The following is an 18366-nucleotide window of genomic DNA, read 5'->3' as shown; positions in this document are numbered from 1 at the left end:
TGTGGATTCGTGTGGCTTCCAAGTAGATTCGTGTGGCTTCTGTGGCTGGCTTCTCCTGTCTGTCTTTCTATTGGTTTTTGGTGGCTTGTTGTTGTTGCTTACTTGCTTTTACAATTTTAAAAAGGCCTTCACGTACATGACATTGTGTTTTCATATATGAGTATTAGACATTGATTCCATTCCCCACACTAGTCTTCATGCCTCTACACTTGTATTGGCTTGTTTCTCGTGCCTCACACACACTCATGACTTGCTGTCTCGGCATAAACTCTACGACTATGGTTGGCACTGGGCTTGCCTAGTACATAGGAGCCCCAGGTTCCATCTTCAGCCCCCATAAAGCAGATGTGGTTGGTGCTAGGTCATCCCAGCACTGGGAAAGTAAAGGCAGAAAGATCAGAAGTTTAAGGCCAGCCTCTTCTAGGTTTGAGGCCTGTCTGGGCAACATGGGACCCTGTCTCAAAAAAACCAATTGCTGTCCACACAAAGCCCAGGCAGGCCTTGTCCCCTCCTTTTGCTGTATGTAGGTGCAGTGTCTCAATGAGATCCAGCTCCACAGAGCACTAAACAAATTGTTTTGGTCCAGCTGGGTGGGGCCCAGGTCACAGTGTGGCAAAGGGCACACCTTTCTCCTTTGCTGAGTGACTCTTGGTGACTAAAGCAAAGGTGGGTGTAAGGTGACACAGGGAGATGGCCCAGGTACCTGCAAAGCAGGAACACACCCAGGAAGAGGAAGAAACCTTAGGTCAAACAAAGAGGGAGTATAAATGTTTCTAAAAGAAATTACAAGGGGGCCAATGGTACAGTAGCATAGGGTCTTGGGATTGCCCTGGGGAAGAGACATTTCCCTGGAAGCCTGAAGGAGGCAGGAAGTGACAGAGCGGCCTGAGGGACAACGGTGGTCAGGAAGTGCAGACAGGTTCAGGCTGATCAGGGGGATGATTATCAAGGCTTGGTGGGGCTGGAATAGAATAAAGAAGGGGGCTATGATGGCTCAGCAGCAGGTGCTGTCTGTCAAATCTTGAAGACAGAGAGAGGAAGGAGAGAAGCAAGTCTTAGAAGTTGTCCTCTCATCACCAACACACACACTCATATACACACTCACACAAACACACACTCACACTCTCATACATACCCACTCACACACACACACACACTCTTTCACACACTCTTACACACACACACACTCTCACACACTTACACACACTCACACACACACTCCCCCTCATGCGCATTTCACGTTGTTAAGGCTGGATGTGATGCCACACACCTTTTAGTCTCACATGTTGGAAGGCAGAGGCATGTGGACCTCTGTAATGAGTCTGAGAACAGCCCCGTCTACATAGAAAAATAAAAAAGAAAAAATATACAATTGCATTTGTGGTACACAATTACTGATGTTTTCTGAGTGGCTATTTTCTAACCAATATACTTAACACGTTTCCAACATTTCCAGCATCAGGGCTGGAGCACAGGCCTGCACCACCATGTGCTCCTGGGTTTTGGACAGGCTCCTACTATGGGGAGCAGGGAGGGGGAGTCAAATGAACAAGAGTGAGGCAGCAGGCAATGCAGGGGCGTGGACAGCTGATGAAATAGCACAGCAATCAAAACTAATAGGAGTTTGGTGTGCACAGACAGAATTCCCCACTGGGGCCACCTGATATGTCTGTCATTCACAGCACTGAACATCTCCAACAAGGTGACGGCCAGAACCTACACCTTACCCACACCTGCAACTATATCCTCTGATACCTACATCTACAAACAGTGCACATGAAGCAGAAAAATGAATACCGTAAAACCCTACCCTCCCTGGGCCTAAGGCTCACTTGGTCAAGTGCTTGCCTGGCATACACAGTCCTGAGCTCTGTCCTCAGCATCACACAGACTTAAGTGCTGGTTGCATGCTTGTCATGCTAACACCTGGGAGGTAAAGTCAAGAGCACCGGGAGTCCAAGGTCACCCTCAGATACATGATGATTCTGAAGCCAGCCTAGGACAGGATAGGCTTCGACGGGTCTTTATAAACAGCCTTTTTTATTTCCTTTTTTGGTGCTATAGATAGAAACATGGTCTACAGTTGACTAGGTCTCCATCCCTGAGCTATCGTGTCTTAGCTTTTTATTTTGTTTAGTAGAAATCCACAACGTAACTGGGGTTGGGGACCCACATCTTTAAGCCCAGTACTTGGAGGCTGATGTTCAAAGCCAGCCTTGTGTACACAGTGAGTTCCAAGACAAGCAGAATTGCTTAGTGAAACTCTAAGATGGGTGATAGATGGATAGCCTGACAGACAGACAGAGCAAGCGATCCACAAGCTAACTGTAAAATGGGCATTCAGAGCTGGGCATGGTGCTGCACCTCTAATACCAGCACGCACAAGCCAAGGCAGAAGGGGCTCAAGCTCCAGGTCAGTGTGAGAAACAAAGTAAGAATTCTTGCCGGGCGTGGTGGCGCACACCTTTAATCCCAGCACTCAGGAGGCAGAGACAGGCGGATTTCTGAGTTCGAGACCAGCCTGTTCTACAGAGCGAACTCCAGGACAGCCAGAGCTACACAGAGAAACCCTGTCTCAAAAAACAAAAACAAACAAACAAACAAAACCCCCCAAAACCAAAACCAAACCAAACAAACAAAAATAGAATTCTCAAAAAGACAAACAAATAGAAACAAAATTAATGTTTAAAGGACTTAGAACATTCAAAACAATTGAGAAAAAGAACAAAGCGTCCTCAAGGCGCCTGATTTCAACACTAAGCAGAGAGCTGCACTCATAAACAGATGTGGCTTGTGCAGATGTGGGAACTGCTGGGCAGTGCTCCAGCAGCATCCAAAAGAGACTGTGCCCATCTGACAAAAGCCATCCAATGAAATACAAGATTGTACAATGCTTTGCAAAAGAAAAATATAAAACAACTCTTCAACTTTTCAACTTACACTTTATAATCTATATAAAATGCAAGAGACAGCTAGGAAACGGGCTTCAACAGTAGAGTGCTTATCTAGAATGCCCCAATGAGGGGTTGGAGGTGTGGCTCTGCCCCTCTACCCCCTAATTAGGGGCTGGAAAGCCGACTCAGCAGGAGGGCACTTGCCTGAAATCCATCAGTGAGAAACTAGGGGTATTATTTAAAGGTGGAACTCCTGCCTAGAATCCCTCAGTGAGGCACTGAGGGCGTGGCTCAGTGGTAGAACCCCTGACTAGAATCCCATGGAGAGAGAATAGGGGTCTGGTTCAGGGGTAGAGGCCTTTCCTAGTATACATGAGGCCATGAGTTGCATCCCCAGACCTAGAAAAATCAAAATGAAGGTTGGAAAGTCGGCTTAGCGGCTCAGCAGGCAAAGCACTTACATGCAAACTTGAGGACTAACGTAGCGCCAAGCTCTTGTGGTATCTGCCTGTAATGCCAGTGTTTGTGGGCAGAGACAGGAGATCCCCAGAACATGCTGGCTAGCCAGATTAGCAGATTTAGACAAGCTTTGTGTAAGTGAGAGATTCTTCCACAGTACTTAAGGGAGACATTGGACACCAATCTTTGTCCTTCACGCAAGAACCCACACATGCACACAAACTCACACATACACTTGCGTCCTCATGCATAAAACCTTTAGGGCCTGGATACTTACAAAGGATAAGATATGCAAAACCAAACCCAGTAACTTTCAAGTAAGGAAACATGGCAGATGCCCTCTCCCTGGGAATGTCCTGCTGGCCCACATTATGGAGTCCTACAAGATGCACAAAGCGGACCTAAAGTAGTTCCTTACCCAAAATGAAAAAACTCACAGTCAGCTGTGAGAACAAGCCAGATAAGCTGGGAGAAGTTACTGTTGTTTGTGTTCTATCAAAGTCCAAGGTCATGAGAGCCTAGGACGGACAGCCTGAGAGCCTAGAGCAGAGGAGGGAAGCAGGGGACATGCGATCCTGTGTTAGGAGGGCAACGGCAGCCATGTGACAGGGGCCTTCCATCAACAGTGACAGTCTTAACAGAGCCTGCAGTAGGGAGAGGCCAAGGAAGGCAGACATGGGCAACATGCCCTAAATGTTTTTAAATTGCATCTTATTGATGTTTCTCTGCTTGGAGGTGGAATTGCTATGGTCCTGATGGGAGGACAACTTTCAGGAGTCTGCTCTCTTCCACTATACAGGTCTCAGGGATGCACCTCAGGTCATTAGGCTTGGCACCAAGCACCTTTCTCCCATTGAGCCCAGCCCCTCTCTTTATAACTCTGCTGTAGCCAGTGCACACCTTTACCTTACTCCCAGCACTCAGGAGACAGAGGCAGGCAGATCTCTGAATCCGGAGCCAGCCTGGTCTATAGACAGCCAGGGCTACACAGGAGAACACCATCTCTAATACCCAAAATAATTACATTAATAACTCTAATGTGGTCTTAAAGAAGAAGAGGTAACTCAGTGGTAGAGCCCTGGGAGCGATCCCCAGTGCCATGAGAAACCTTAAAGCCTGATGTGATGGCATCTGCTGACAATCCCAGCACTCAGGCAGCAGAGCAGGAAGATCAGGAGCCCAGAAGTGACAGAAGTTTGAGGCCCAGCCTAGATTACATAAAACTACCAACTTTTTAAAAATCCAGGCATGACTGTGGTGGAAAGGCCTACAATCCCAGTACTTGAGGTTGAAGCAGGTTGTCGGAGGGAAAAAAACAGCATCTAGGCCTGGTGTAGTAACGTCGGCACAGGGAGGCGACAGCAGGAAGTACAGAAGCACAAGCCCCGCCCTGGCTGTGCATTTAACTTAGTTTGAGGTTAGCAATGTGACATGAGACCTCAAGAAAACTTCAAAGAAAAGAAAAGTTTAAGACTCAGTTTTCACCACATGCCAGGGCAAACCCCATGTAGGCCCTTCCCTAGAAAACAACTTATACCCAAATCCTTGACAGCCTATGCAAGACAGTGTCCCCTGGCAGTGCCACCTAGGCAAAGGCTACAGAAGCCAGGCTTCCTTCCGCTTGGCTGAGTGGGAAGTCAACATTGCAAAATGATGGCCAAGGGGACCTAAAGCACAGGAAGACTGAGCTGAGCAGGGCTCCAGATACCGGCCACAGGCTCCTGGACTTGATCTCTACCAGCCTTCACTGGGTAGCCATGAGGATTCTAGCAACCATGATGTCCTCTCAGTACAGTGGCACACTCTGAATGCCAGCACTAATAGTGGATGCAGAAGGCTCAGGAATTCAAGGTCACTCTCACCACTGGCTGGTTCCCTGCAGCTAAGGATGCTGGGGCAGGCATTCCAGACCAGAAAGCTACCATCCTCTAGAACAGCAGTTCTCAATCTGTGAGTCACAACACTTTGGAGGTCAAACAACCCTTTCACAGGGGTCACATACCAGATAGCCTGCATATCAGATATTTATACTACAATTCTTAACAGTAACAAAAATTACAGTTTTGAAGTAACAACAAAAGTCATTTTATGGTTGGGTCATCTAAAGAAGATTGAGAACAACAACTCTAGAAAAACCTCATCTATCAGTACAAAAGACAGAGGCCCTGAGCCAGGACAGAGTTGTGTACTGAGGCCACCTCTGGGGCTTTCGATGGGAATGGCCTCTGTGTGCTGGGGTGTATCCTCGGTAAGCAGCATCACAGTAGGACAATGCCTGCCTGCTCTCCAAGCCATCAGAGTCTGGGAACATGCGTTAGGAGCAGGCTCTCGGGTGCCTCCTTCTTCACCAGGGAGTAGGGATATTCCCAGGTAGCCTTGCTGGCCTTGCTTACATACCCGTGGATCACAGTCAGACCTCACCTCAGCTTTTCTAGAGAAAGGCAGCAGAGGACCAAGGTACAGTGACACTGCCTATAACCCCAGCATTAGGGAGGCTAAGGCAAGGACTTTTCAGGTTTGAATCCAGCTGAGCTGTATAGCAAAACTCTGTATCAAAAATAAAATAAACAAACAAATCATAGGCTAGGGAGATCATCACCATGGATAAAGCACTTGCTGGCCAAACATGAGTTCACTTCCTAAAACAGAAAAGCCTGGTGAGATGGCTCAGTGGGTAAGAGCACCCGACTGCTCTTCCGAAGGTCCGGAGTTCAAATCCCAGCAACCACATGGTGGCTCACAACCATCTGTAACAAGATCTGACGCCCTCTTCTGGAGTGTCTGAAGACAGCTACAGTGTACTTACATATAATAAATAAATAAATCTTAAAAAAAAAAAAAAAAAAAAAAAAAGAAAAGCCTGAGCACGGCATATGTGCCTGTGATCCTAACTCCAGAGAAGGGGAAGGACAGACAATGAGACCAGGCTCTGAGTGAGACGCTAGCTCAAAAAATTATAATTAAGGGTCTGGAGAGATGGCTCAGTAGCTAAGAGCACAGGCTGCTCTTGCAGAGAAACAGGGTTCAATTCCCAGTAACCACAAGATGGATCACAACCATGTGTAACTCCATCTCCAGGGGATCCAATGTCCTCTTCCTTGGGTGACATGTACATGAAACAGAAAGAAATACTCATACACATTTAAAAAAAAAAGTTTTTAAGTGAAAATAGTCCTTGGCCTCCATCACTCCCCTCCACACAGGCGCACATATAGATACACCCACGAATACCAATATAGCAATGATAATAACAGGACTGGAAACAGGCTGGCCATATGCCAGTTGAGGGTTTGCCTAGTGTGCATCAAGCCTGAGTTCCATGCCTAGCTGCACACAAAGCAGGTATTGAGTGCTTGTAATCCCAGCACTCAGATAGACATATGAAGATGCAGAGTTCTTTTTTTTTAAGATTTATTTATTTATTATATGTAAGTACACTGTAGTTGTCTTTAGACACTCCAGAAGGAGTCAGATCTCATTACGAATGGTTGTGAGCCACCATGTGGTTGCTGGGATTTGAACTCAGGACCTTCGGAAGAGCAGTCAGAGCTCTTAACTGCTGAGCCATCTCTCCAGCCCCAGATGCAGAGTTCAAGGTCACTCCCAGTTACATGTGGAACTCAAGACCACAGTGCCATACATTACATAAGGCACAGTCTTGAGAGAGGGGATATGGTGAGAGCGAGGTGGCTAAGAACCCACGGGGAGGAAGAGGAGGAGGCGCAAGCAGTGTGGTGCCAGGATCGGCAGGTTCTTGGGAGTCGCTGGTTTTGTTCTACAAGTGGAAGCTGAGTGGCTCTGAGCAGATAGGTGGCACATGGGACATAGGGACAGGAGGGAGGCCTCTAAGAGAGTCCGAAGGCATGTATCCAACTCCAACTGTGAAGTGGCTGCCACCGCCAGGGGGAGGGCACGTAGCCTTCCCCATTCACACTACACTCTACAAGGCTCCTTCCATGAAGTGCATTTAGAGTCCTGGAACAATGAGGGCAAAAGAGCTTTGATGTCTGTCACCAAAAGGTCCACACATAAGCCACAGCGCACTTCACAGCCACACAGGCACAAAGCACAGGTCAGCAAGTCATTCCACTGCTTCACCTCAGCAAGAAGACAGCTGCCTCCTCCAAGATGTTCTGCATGCCTGCCGCTCCAGCCTCCTACACACAGGCACCTGGAGAGCCTTAAGTGAAGCCCACCCAAAGCCTCCACACACAGAACTCCGGACCTTGGCACCTGGGAAGTTTGCCAAAGACTTTATTCCAGGCTCAGGAGGAAGACTGGGAAATCTCAGTTAGGGGAATCTACAGGGACAAGCCTCTGGGTAAGGCCCAGGAGAGAAGCCAAGAGGTTGGCTTCATAATACCCACTCCAAGGGATTTTTGCTAGTGAGAGGGAGCACACAGGCCTCCTGGTGTGGTAAGCACATCATCAAGGCTGTAGCTAACAGCCCACCGAGAGAGCTGCTGCTCTCAACAGCACGACTACCTCAGCCCCAACTGCTGCTCCTGCCCGCCTCACTCAGCGGTCAGGATGCTCCAAGCTACAACTGGAAACTGACGTGGAAAGATTTCTAGAAGTGCCCAGGCCAGAAAGCTAGTTGTAGAGGGCTGGTGAAATGGCTCAGAGGTTAAGAGCACTGGCTACTACTCTTCCAGAGGATCCAGGTTCAATTCCTAGTACCCATATGGCAGCTGACAACTTTCCAAAAACTCCTGCTCCAGGGAATCCAACACTGTCTCACACAGACCTGCAAGCAGTCAAATCACCAGTGTACATTAAAAATACATTAAAAAAAAAACAGAAAACAAAAAAAACAAGCCTGGCGGTGGTGGCACACGCCTTTAGTCCCAGCACTTGGGAGGCAGAGGCAGGCGGATTTCTGAGTTCAAGGCCAGCCTGGTCTACAAAGTGAGTTCCAGGACAGCCAGGGCTATACAGAGAAACCCTGTCTCAAAAATCCAAAAAAGGAAAAAAAAAAAAAAAAACACCACCAACAAACAAACAAACAAACCACAAACCAGCTGTGGGCTCAGCGGTTAAGTGCTACACAAGAAATCCAGAGTCTGGATTCCTAGAACCCACATATATGCTAGGCGGATTTTGTAGCCCGCTTCTGAGTCCAACCTAGAAAGGCAATGGATCAATGAGCTAGCCAGACTAGCTGGATCAGTGAGCTCAGAGTTTGATTGAGAGGCCCTGACTCAATGGATGCAGTGGGAGATACCAGGCCTCCTTGGGCACTCATGCTCACACATGAAAACACACATATACATACATGCATACCATATACATCTGAAAAAAAAAAAGAAAAGGAAAAAGGAAGATTGTTTTTGTGGACTTTGTTGTTATACCATTTTTCCCTTCAGTTTGTTTGGGATTTTTGAGACAGGTCTTCTGTAGCTCAGGCTAGCCTCCACTTGTCTGAGTAGAAGAGGCACACCTTAAACTTCTCTCTCCTCCTGCACCTCTCAGGTGCTGGGATTACAGCCAGCTTTTCTTCGTGTTATTGTTCTGGTGCTTGTTTGTTTGCTTGTTTGTTTCCTGAGGCAAGGTCTGACTCTGTGCCCCAAACTGACCTTGAACTATGGCTAATGCTTCAGCCTCTCAAACGCTGTGCTTACAGGCGTGAGCTCCCACACTCAGCTAGGGAAAGCAGCTGTCCAGCAATCTAAGCAGAGTGATCAGGGTGCTCTGTGGGGAAGACAAGGGGTGGCCTAAGAACAGCAGGCACCCTCCGCTGAGAGCGGGACTCCAGAGGGGCCGGGAAGCTGGACGGCCTGGGTCTGCTACTGTGCCCACTCTGCTCTTGTAATTAAAAACTGACAGGTACTGTCCTGAGCCCCATGTATCCCAGGCTATGCCAAATCTGCATCGGGCCATCAGCTAACCAGGTATGTGCAGGGCACTCTACCTGTTGGTCCTTCTGTGTGGATACTGTTCTGTCCCACCAGTCTCCAGTTCAACTGAGGGGCAGCCATGTGACAGTGGATGCTAAAACCAGTCTCACTTCTGACTCCATGCTATCTATCACCAGATTTCTCATTCTTCCAGAATGTTGTTTAGTTACCTGCCCACCCATTTTTCTGTCTAGTTAGTTCTGGGTCCCTGTCAAGTCTCCAGCACCTGGTCCATTAGGCCCAACTAAGGCTTGACAGTGAAGACGCACACCTGACAACCTTAAAGAAATCTGGCTTTCATGACAAATGTCACCTCCCTCTCCAGTCTGTTTCCCAACCTGTAACTGTAACTGAGAAAAGTATAAAAGCAGCAACTATCTCCCAAAAACTTGGGTGGGATGCAGCTGGTAGACTGGTTCAGTTGCCTAGCAGGCAACAAGCCCTGGGTTCCATCCCAGCAAGGAATAAACCAGAATGATGGTACACATCTGGAATTCCAGCACACAGACACAGGAAAGACTGGGAGTTTAAGGTCACCCTCAGCTACTTAGGAAATTCTAGGCTAGCCTGGGCTTCATGAGGCCCCATCTCAAAAGAAACAGGAGGTGTGAGGAAGACACTTGGCAGTCATGAGCACTTACTGCTCTTGCAGAGGACCACATGGCAGCTCACAACTGTCTGCAGCTCCAGTTCCAGCCTTCAAGGGCACTGCACATGTGTGGTGCACATAAACTCATGGAAGCATGCACAGAGAGAGAGAGAGAGAGAGGAAGTAGACCTTAAAGAGAAACTACACGGAAGCAAAGTGCCCTCCTAGCCTCTGGCTAAAGTTAAGGCTGGCCTCCCAGAAACCTCTACCACACATGGAAGCAGACTTCCTTAGTGTAGCATCTGGCTCAGGAGGCATGACAACGTCCTCCATTCGCTCAGCTTGCAGAGAGGCCATGTGAGCAGCTCATTACTGACTGTATTTTCTCCAAAAACATTGACACTTTAATAAGGGCCTAATTACAGCTAGCACTTGGCCCCTCCCCTGTAAATTAGGGTTCAGCAGATGCCCAAGTTTCTCCCAGCAACCAAGGAGCCTGTCATTTCAGCATTTGTATTCAAACCTGGCACAGCCTAGACCAGCTGCAGCTCCAAGCAACTGCAAGAGTGAGAGCAACGGGCGTCCCTTCGGTGGCCAGCTCTTACCCAGCACTGGAAATGCTCAATCGAGTCCAGGGTGGTAGAACCGGCTGCCATTGCAGCACTGGGAAAGTGGGGGAGGATCACAAGCTTGGGACCAGCCTGGGGTACGTATAAAAAACATTGTGTATTAAAAACAGAAGAAAAGCCAGGTAGTGATGGCAGATTAAACCTTTAATCCTAGCACTCAGGAGGCAGAGGCAGACTGGTCTCTATGAGTTCAAGGCCACCCTGATCTACAGAGTTCCAGAACAGCCAGGGTTACATAGAGAAACCCTGTTTCAAAACACAAAACAACAACCACCACCACCACCACTATCCTGGTGAGATGCTCACTGGATAAAGACACCTGCTGCCAAGCCTGATGACTTGAGTTGGCTCTATGGGACCCACAAAGGAGAGGAACAACTCCTACAAGCTGTCCTCTGACCACCACATGCACTGTACCTACCACACACAACCTCTGATACCCACACACATATGAACACATGTCCAAATGTACCTGTGCACACTGCCACCCGTGCCTCCTGATCCAAGGAAAATGGGAGAAGGTCTGAACAGGCGAAATGCGTAAAGAGAAAACTGACCATGTGGAACAGCCCACCCAAGCGTCCAGCCAGAGGCAGGGAATGTGCCTCCCCAGGAGAGAAGTGGCCTGTGCCAAGCCCCACAGCCATCCCTTTTAAACCTCACTCCACAGTTCAGCTTCCTGACACTCTCAGGTGCGCTGTCAGCTCAGAACCTGTACTGGCTATTTCCACATCCTGGGATGCTTCTCCAATCTTCAGGGTATCTTTCCCAACTTCTCCCTGCCTCTTCCCCTCTCCGTTTCCCAGCGCTATTGGACGGCACCAGTGTCTTCATCTAGTCTCTGCTGGAAGGTTATTTGGCTCAAGGCCATAACCCTAGGCATGAGGCAAAGTTGTGCTAAGCACTGGAAAACACTGTCCAGTGAACACTCACTTGGCCTATGGAAGAGTTATTGCTATTACACGTTTTCTCCCCCCCCCCTTACACACACACACTCACACACACACACTCACACACACACACTCTCTCACACACACTCACACACACACACATACACACACACACACCTATTTATTTAATTCCCAACAGAGCCCACCCAGGTTAGCTGAGTCCTGGGTTCTAGGCCTGAGGCTGGAACTCTATTTTATTTTTTCAGGGAAGCAGGATCTCATGTAGCCCAGGCTAGCAGAACCAGCTCTGCTGCGAAGCACACCTTGAATTCCTGATCTTCTGCCTCCACTTTCCAAGCACCCGGTTTCTGTGCTGCTGGGTGTGGAACCCCCACTCATGCTAAGCACTTGCCAACTGAGCTGCAGTATTGGGCTCCCTTTTTGTTTTTCTTTAAAAAAATTTTTTTCCCGAACATTTCATTTATGTATCCTCTTTGGGCTTGTGTCTCCGTGTGCATACATCACACAGAAATTGCTTCTCTGCTTCTACCATTGGAGTTCAGAAATCAACCCAGGTCATCAGGCTTGGTGGCAAACCCCTTTCCCTACTGAGCCATCTTGCCAGCCTTCGTGAAAGTCATAGACAAGTGGGACTCGGCCTCAGTGACATGCACCAGGTAACGCTGTAAGGCAGTCAAACACTCAAGGAACAAACTGTAACCCCACTTCCTTCTGAGATTCCGATTCAGAAAGGCAATACATTCACAGGAAGGAGTCTAGCCTCCGCTTTCCAGGCTGGAACCCCAACTTCCTGGGTTCCTGTCCAAATGGGGGTGGGGTAGGGGAAAAAAGCCCAGCTAGCCTCTTTGCCAGTCCCTCAATTAAATAGCAACGATTAGGTAGAAACCAAGCCCTCCTGAGAGCCATAGCTAGCTCACAAAGCTGGCTGGCTCAGATGCTGGTTTCAAATGCTAACGCTTCTAAAATGGTAAAAGCAGTCCTGGTTAGAAGATCCAGTGAGTTACCCGTGAAGTCAGCTCACCCCAGGGTGAGGGTCTCAGTCTTACTTTTTCACTTCTGGGGGAGCAGACATTATACCACTGCCACTCTGCCCAGATTACATACAGCTCTGTCTTAGAGCAGAGAAACCTGGGGTCTGGCTGCCTCACCTACCATGCACAAAGTTCTCAGTTCCATCCCCAGTACTACATAAACCCAAACATGGTGGTGCACTCCTGCAATGCCAGAACTCAGAAGGTAAAGGTAGGAGATCCAGAGTTCTAGGTTAGCCTCAGCTCTATAGCCATTTCAATGTCAGCCAAGATTCAATCATTGGCGCTCAGGTAAAACGCCAGGCATCACTATGCACGCCTGTCATCACAGCACTGTAATGGTCCAGGCAGAGAGATCCCTGGGGCTCGCTGGCCAGTCAGCCTAGACTACAAGTGACTCAAACCCACAAAGACGACGGCTCCTGAGGAACCATGATTAAGGCTGCCCTCTGACCCCACACACTCATATTCAGACACTTGTGCACAGACACACACTCAGGAACCTGGGGCCTAGAATGCCCAATCAATGCCCTTGACTAAAGTCACAGCTTTGGTAGACCCATGCTTGGGGCCTCAGGCCTCTACCTCATTATTACTAAAACCTTCAGGGTAGTTTCAGGCTCTGTAGAAATCTGGACCTCATGTGAAACCTGTTACATTTCAAGCCCTTGGCCTCCAGGGCTAGCAATCTGCATGCAAGTCTCGGCAAGGGGCTGGGCCCACTGAGCTGTCCTAGTGTACACTAATGTTCTTAGAAAAATCTAAGGCAGCCCTGACAGGAAGCATTTTGAGCTGTCCCTAGGTGCTGGGCTGGCCCAAGCCCTTGGCACACTCTCCTTTGCTCCTGGCTGACAACCAGATGCCCCTGGATGGATATTCAAGAACAGCAGAGGAAAGAAACAGCACAAGGGTCAGACAGACTCATAGTTCTGACTCTGTTTAATAAAGTCCATAGCAGGAAATAAAGAATGGGATTGAGTGGGCCTCTTGGCAAAGTCCTGCAACACAGGTACGTTATGCATTCTAGAGTAAAATGAACTTAATGCCATAGTGGTGTGTGCTTGTGACCCCAGCACTTAGAAAATGAAATCGGACAACTGCTGCTACAATTCTGGAGGCCAACCTATGCTATAGTAAGTTCCAGGTCAGCCTGGACTACAGTATGAGACTGTTTCAAAATAAACAAACAAAAATTTTTTTAAAATTAAAAAACAAAAAACCAAAATAACCCCCACCCAGGAACGGTGCTGTATGCCTTTGATCCCAGCACTCAGGAGGTAGAACTAGGTGCATCCCTGTATGTTCAAGGCCAGCCTGTCTACATTCTGAGATGCTTTTTAAAACATTGATCAATAGCTAGGCTTGGTGGACTTGCCTTTAATCTCATCACTTGAGAGGTAGAGGCAAGTCTCTCAGTTAGAGGCCAGCCTGGCCTATAAAGGTGGCTCCAGGACAGCCAGGCTCTGTTACTCAGAGAAACACTGTCTCAAAAAAACCAAAAAACAAATAGATAAATAAACGAACAAACAAACAAACAAACAGGGATATGTGTATATACATATACATAAAATTTTTATTTCATTACCTAAAAGCCATAGGTGTTTTTGAGTATGAATGCAATCAAAGAGAACATAAATATCAACAATATTTCTTATTAGTTTGGTGCTGGGAACTGACCCCTGGGTCTTATTCATGCTAGGCAAGTACTCCATGCCCGAGCGTCACCACACAGCCCTCTCATGGCTTTTTTTTTTTTTTTTGGAGACAGGACTAACAATGGAGCCCATGTTGAACTCAAACTCAAGAAATCTCCTGCCTCAGACTCCCAAAATCCTAAGATCACAGGTGCAGCTAATTCAACCTAAATGTACACTTCCAAGTACCCAGTCCCTGCAGTCTTGAATCAACTTTTGAGGTTTTTTTGAGACTGGGTCTCAATATGTAGCCCTAGCTGCCCTAGAACTCTACTCTATGTAGAGTGAGCTAGCCTCAAATTTAGAGATGTTCTGCCTCCACAAAAGACTGGTAACAACAATAACAGAGGGTGTGTGTGTGAGTGTGTGTGTGTGACCCAATGATAGGGTGAGACAGAGAGAGGTGGATCCCTGGAGCTCACTGGCCAGCGAGAATAGCTGAGTGAGATCAGTTAGCTGCATGGTGTGTGTGTGTGTGTGTGTGTGTGTGTGTGTGAGAGAGAGAGAGAGAGAGAGAGAGAGAGAGAGAGAGACCCAATGAGATCGGTGAGCTGCATGGTCAGTGAGAGACCATGTCTCTACAATTTAAGATGGAAGGACAATGACATAGCTCAATGGATACTAGGACTTGCTATATAAGTCTGCGGCCCGGTGTTTAATCCCCACATAAATTTTGAAGGACTTCACAAAGATTATGCCCTCTGACTTCCACAAATGCACTCTGGCACACACTTGGACACACACACACACACACACACACACACACAATGATAATGTCCACAGCAAAGCAAATGTTAACACTGGGTAGGCACACACTGCAGCATCATACATGGAACACTTCCTGGAATGGAGAAGTGCTGCTGCGGGGAGAGGCAGAGGGGGAGGGGACAGGAGTAAATCAACATCCCTCCTTCACTCACTTCCTGGATCCTACAAACAGCTGCAAGTGGAATTTGCCCACTGGACAGATGGAACAAGCTGAGGCTCCCAGAGCTATCTAGAGAGCATTCCAACTGGGAAGCTCTAGGTTAGGGGATCCTAGCCCAAGAAAGAATCCTAAAGAATGTTTCTTCCCAAGTTCTCCAACCTCTGTCACTCAGAGAGGATGGACAGGCAGGGATGCCTGGGTGGGAATGGAGAACAGACTAATGGATGGATTCAAAGAGCCAGTCGGCCCAAGAGAACCAGATAACAGGAGGCTCCCAAAGTTCAGCCAGTCAGATGGCAGAGGCCAACTCACGTAAATAAGGGGCACAGATGGGCATTTGCACACGAGAGGTCACCTTAGATGGCTAGCCAGACAACGGTGGACTTCAGAGTGAGTTTGGACAGATGGGACAACCAAATGGTGCCGGTAGGAAGCCTGTCTAGAACAGATAACCAGCTAACCAGGCAAGAGAGCAGGCTCCAGAAAATAACTGGCCAGACAGACCCCAGGGGTCATTCCCCATGGATGGCTAAGTGGCAAGTGTTATCTTCAACATCTTAGCACACACACTAAGATTTCCAGGTAGCAGAAGGAAAGAGGAGTGGATCTATCCCGGACTACAGGTAAAGCGATGTCAGAGTTGCCCAGCCATAGCCGGAACTAGAAGCACCAAGAGGGGTCGGCACTGACCGTCTTGCCCCAAACACCGCCCACTATCATCGACTAGTCCCAGACTTGGATCTGCATCTCCAGTCCCTGCGGAAAGCCATGGAGACTCTTGCCCCAGACCTTATCCACTGCCACCGGTGCTGCGGCGTCCGCGAGCCGCAGTTCCGCCATTCCCCGCCCGCCCTCCGCGCCCTAGGCCGCCGCCCGCCCTCCCGGCCGGAGCCCCAGAACCGCCGCCGGCGCGCTCGCTCACCGGCCCACGAAGTTCTCGAGCACCGAACTTTTGCCGGCGCTCTGGCCGCCCACCACGGCGATCTGCGGCAGGTCCAGGTGGCAGCTCTGACCGATGGAGCTGAAGGCGTCCTGCAGCTTGTTAACCAGCGGGATGAGCTCTTCCATCCCGCGGTTGCCCATGGTGTCCGCCTCCGCCGCGCGGATCCCCCGACTAAGACTCTCGGTTCCGATGTGTCTGTGGCCGTTGCTTCCTCCTGCTCTGCTCTGCCGGCCCGCCCGGTCTCCCCTTCGCCGCGACGCCCGCTCCCGGCTCGGCCTCAGAGTCGCCGCCTCATCCGGTTCTCAGGCGACACCCGACCCGAGCGAACAACCCTCCCGGCCTCCGGGGCGGAGTCCGCAACCCTACTGCTATATCCAATTGGTTCAAAGCACTGCCACTCAAGAACGTGAGCCAATAAAAAAGGCACGAGGAAGGGCTAATCTCACAAATTCACTGGGTAATAAAACTGTCACTCTTAAGTGAAAGCCAATAGAAGTCAAACCGGGTTGTCAGACCGGGAAGGCGGGGTCTCTGGAAAAGACACTGAGGCCTCAGCTCACTAGGTTGATTCGGGTTGGCTTATTGGTCGCAGAAACGTCAACCTGCCAAGGGTGTAAGGGATCCATTCTTCAACACTGGATTGTCACTTGACACTAGTTAATTCCGTAAAAATTTCTCATTGGCTGATATAAATATCACTTCTCTACTCCAACCAGTAAGAGGAAAGAGAGCCGCAATCTTTTTCTATAGTTTCTATAGTTTTGTATGCTGGCTACAGACTCTTGATGTTCCTCCTGTCTCAGCCTCCCTCCTGCTAGGATACACGCTACTACCTTCCCAATCCTCACTGACAACTGTGTCATAAAAGTTCTTCCAACTTCCTGGCATTTGCTATCACTTTGTGATATTCTTTTTAAGCAAAAGGCCACAGTGCTCAGGGAAGCACACCGTGGTAAGGTTCAGTGGCTGTTACACCTGAATTCTTAGGCTGTAGTGAAAACCCATATTTTAGAAAGCATCGCAGTCGGGCGTGGTGTCGCGTGCCTTTAATCCCAGTACTCGGGAGGCAGAGGCAGGCAGATTTCTGAGTTCAAGGCCAGCCTGGTCTACAGAGTGAGTTCCATGACAGCCAGGGCTATACAGAGAAACACTGTCTCGAAAAACAAAACAAAACAAAACAAAACAAAAAAACTAAAACAAAAAAACAAAAAAACAAAACAAAGCAGAAAGCATCGCAGATCCCAACTCTGGAAGAATCCCAGTGCCAGTGAAAGATGAGTCGACACTTCTGCCTCATAAAGGCGTTCTCACCCTCTCGTGCTTATTTCTGTACGTTACAGAGGGTCAAGTCTACAGTTCCATTAAGCCAAGCAAGTGTTTTGCGGATGGCTACAACTGTAGGTTTATTTTTACTTTAATTTTTTTTTTCTCCTAGACCAATGGCTCAGTACTTGCTGCCTTGGGAGCCGACTCAAATTTGGTTCCCAGCACCTGCATGACAACTCACACAACCATCAGTGATTCCAGTTCCAGGAATCTGACACCCTCGTCTGGCCTCCACTAGAAACAGACACAGACATAATGCACATACCGACATGCAGGCAAAAAAAAAAAAAATCCATGTACAATTTTTTTAATTTACATAAAATAACAGTTAAAAAGTTTTAAAGATTTATTTTATTTTTATGCGCACCAGATCTGTGCCCGGTGCCCACAGAAGTCAGGAAGGATCAGATTCCCTAGAACTGGAGTTCTGGATGGTTTTATATGAGATTTTAAATGTGTGGGTGCTGGGAACAACAACTGTTCTTAACCACTGAGCTGTCTCTCTAACCCCAAACTTTTCTTTTGCATGCATGGTGTTTGGTCTTGCAGGAATATTTTGTTCACCAGAGTCATGCAGGACCAAGAAAACCAAAAGAGGGCATCAGATCCTCTCAGAACTGGAGGTACAGTTACAAGCTGCTATATGGGTGCTCAGAACTGAACCCACCTCCTCTACAGGAGCAACAAGTGCTCTAAACTGCTAAACCACCACGACTCCAGCCCCTTTATTTTAATTATGTGTTTATGTTGGGTGTGATATAGGCACATGAGATGAGAAGAGGACATGGAATTCCTTGAAGTGGAAGTTAAGAGCAGTTGTCAGTCATCTGATTATGGGTGCTGAGAACCAAACTATAGTCCCCTCCAACAGCAGCACTCTAAACCACTCCTCCAGCCTCCATTTTTTCTCATTTGTGTGGCTGTGGTATGCTGCCCTGTGCATGTGCATACGGAGGTCACAGCTTGACATTAGGCCTTGTCACTTCTCTTAGTTTTTGAAACAGGATTTCTCAGCCAAGAGCTGGTCAGTTCAGCTGAGAAGGTTAGCCAGCAGCCGGAACTGCA

General features: G+C 48.4%; 1 protein-coding gene across 27 annotated transcripts in view; it reads right to left on the bottom strand.

The window, feature by feature from the left end:
- Dnm2 (dynamin 2) overlaps nucleotides 1–16303 on the bottom strand; it is an 82852-nt gene extending 66549 nt beyond the window's left edge. For 22 of the 27 annotated variants that reach the window (XR_003947776.1, XR_001778793.2, XM_006509978.3 and 19 more), the window contains exon 1: nucleotides 15955–16303. Coding sequence is in view for 20 of the 27 variants with exons in the window: in XM_006509978.3 (XP_006510041.1) it covers nucleotides 15955–16115 (161 nt within the window). In the remaining 7 variants the exon portion in view is untranslated. The remainder of the gene's footprint in view (nucleotides 1–15954) is intronic. The other 5 variants (XM_030244046.1, XM_030244045.1, XM_006509983.2 and 2 more) reach the window with 1 other exon arrangement.
- Nucleotides 16304–18366: the final 2063 nt, after the last annotated feature.

Source organism: Mus musculus, chromosome 9, assembly GCF_000001635.26.
Source record: "Mus musculus strain C57BL/6J chromosome 9, GRCm38.p6 C57BL/6J".
NCBI lineage: Eukaryota > Metazoa > Chordata > Mammalia > Rodentia > Muridae > Mus > Mus musculus.
The sequence above is the reverse complement of the archived record's forward strand: the minus strand, read 5'-3'. Positions and strand labels throughout refer to the sequence as shown.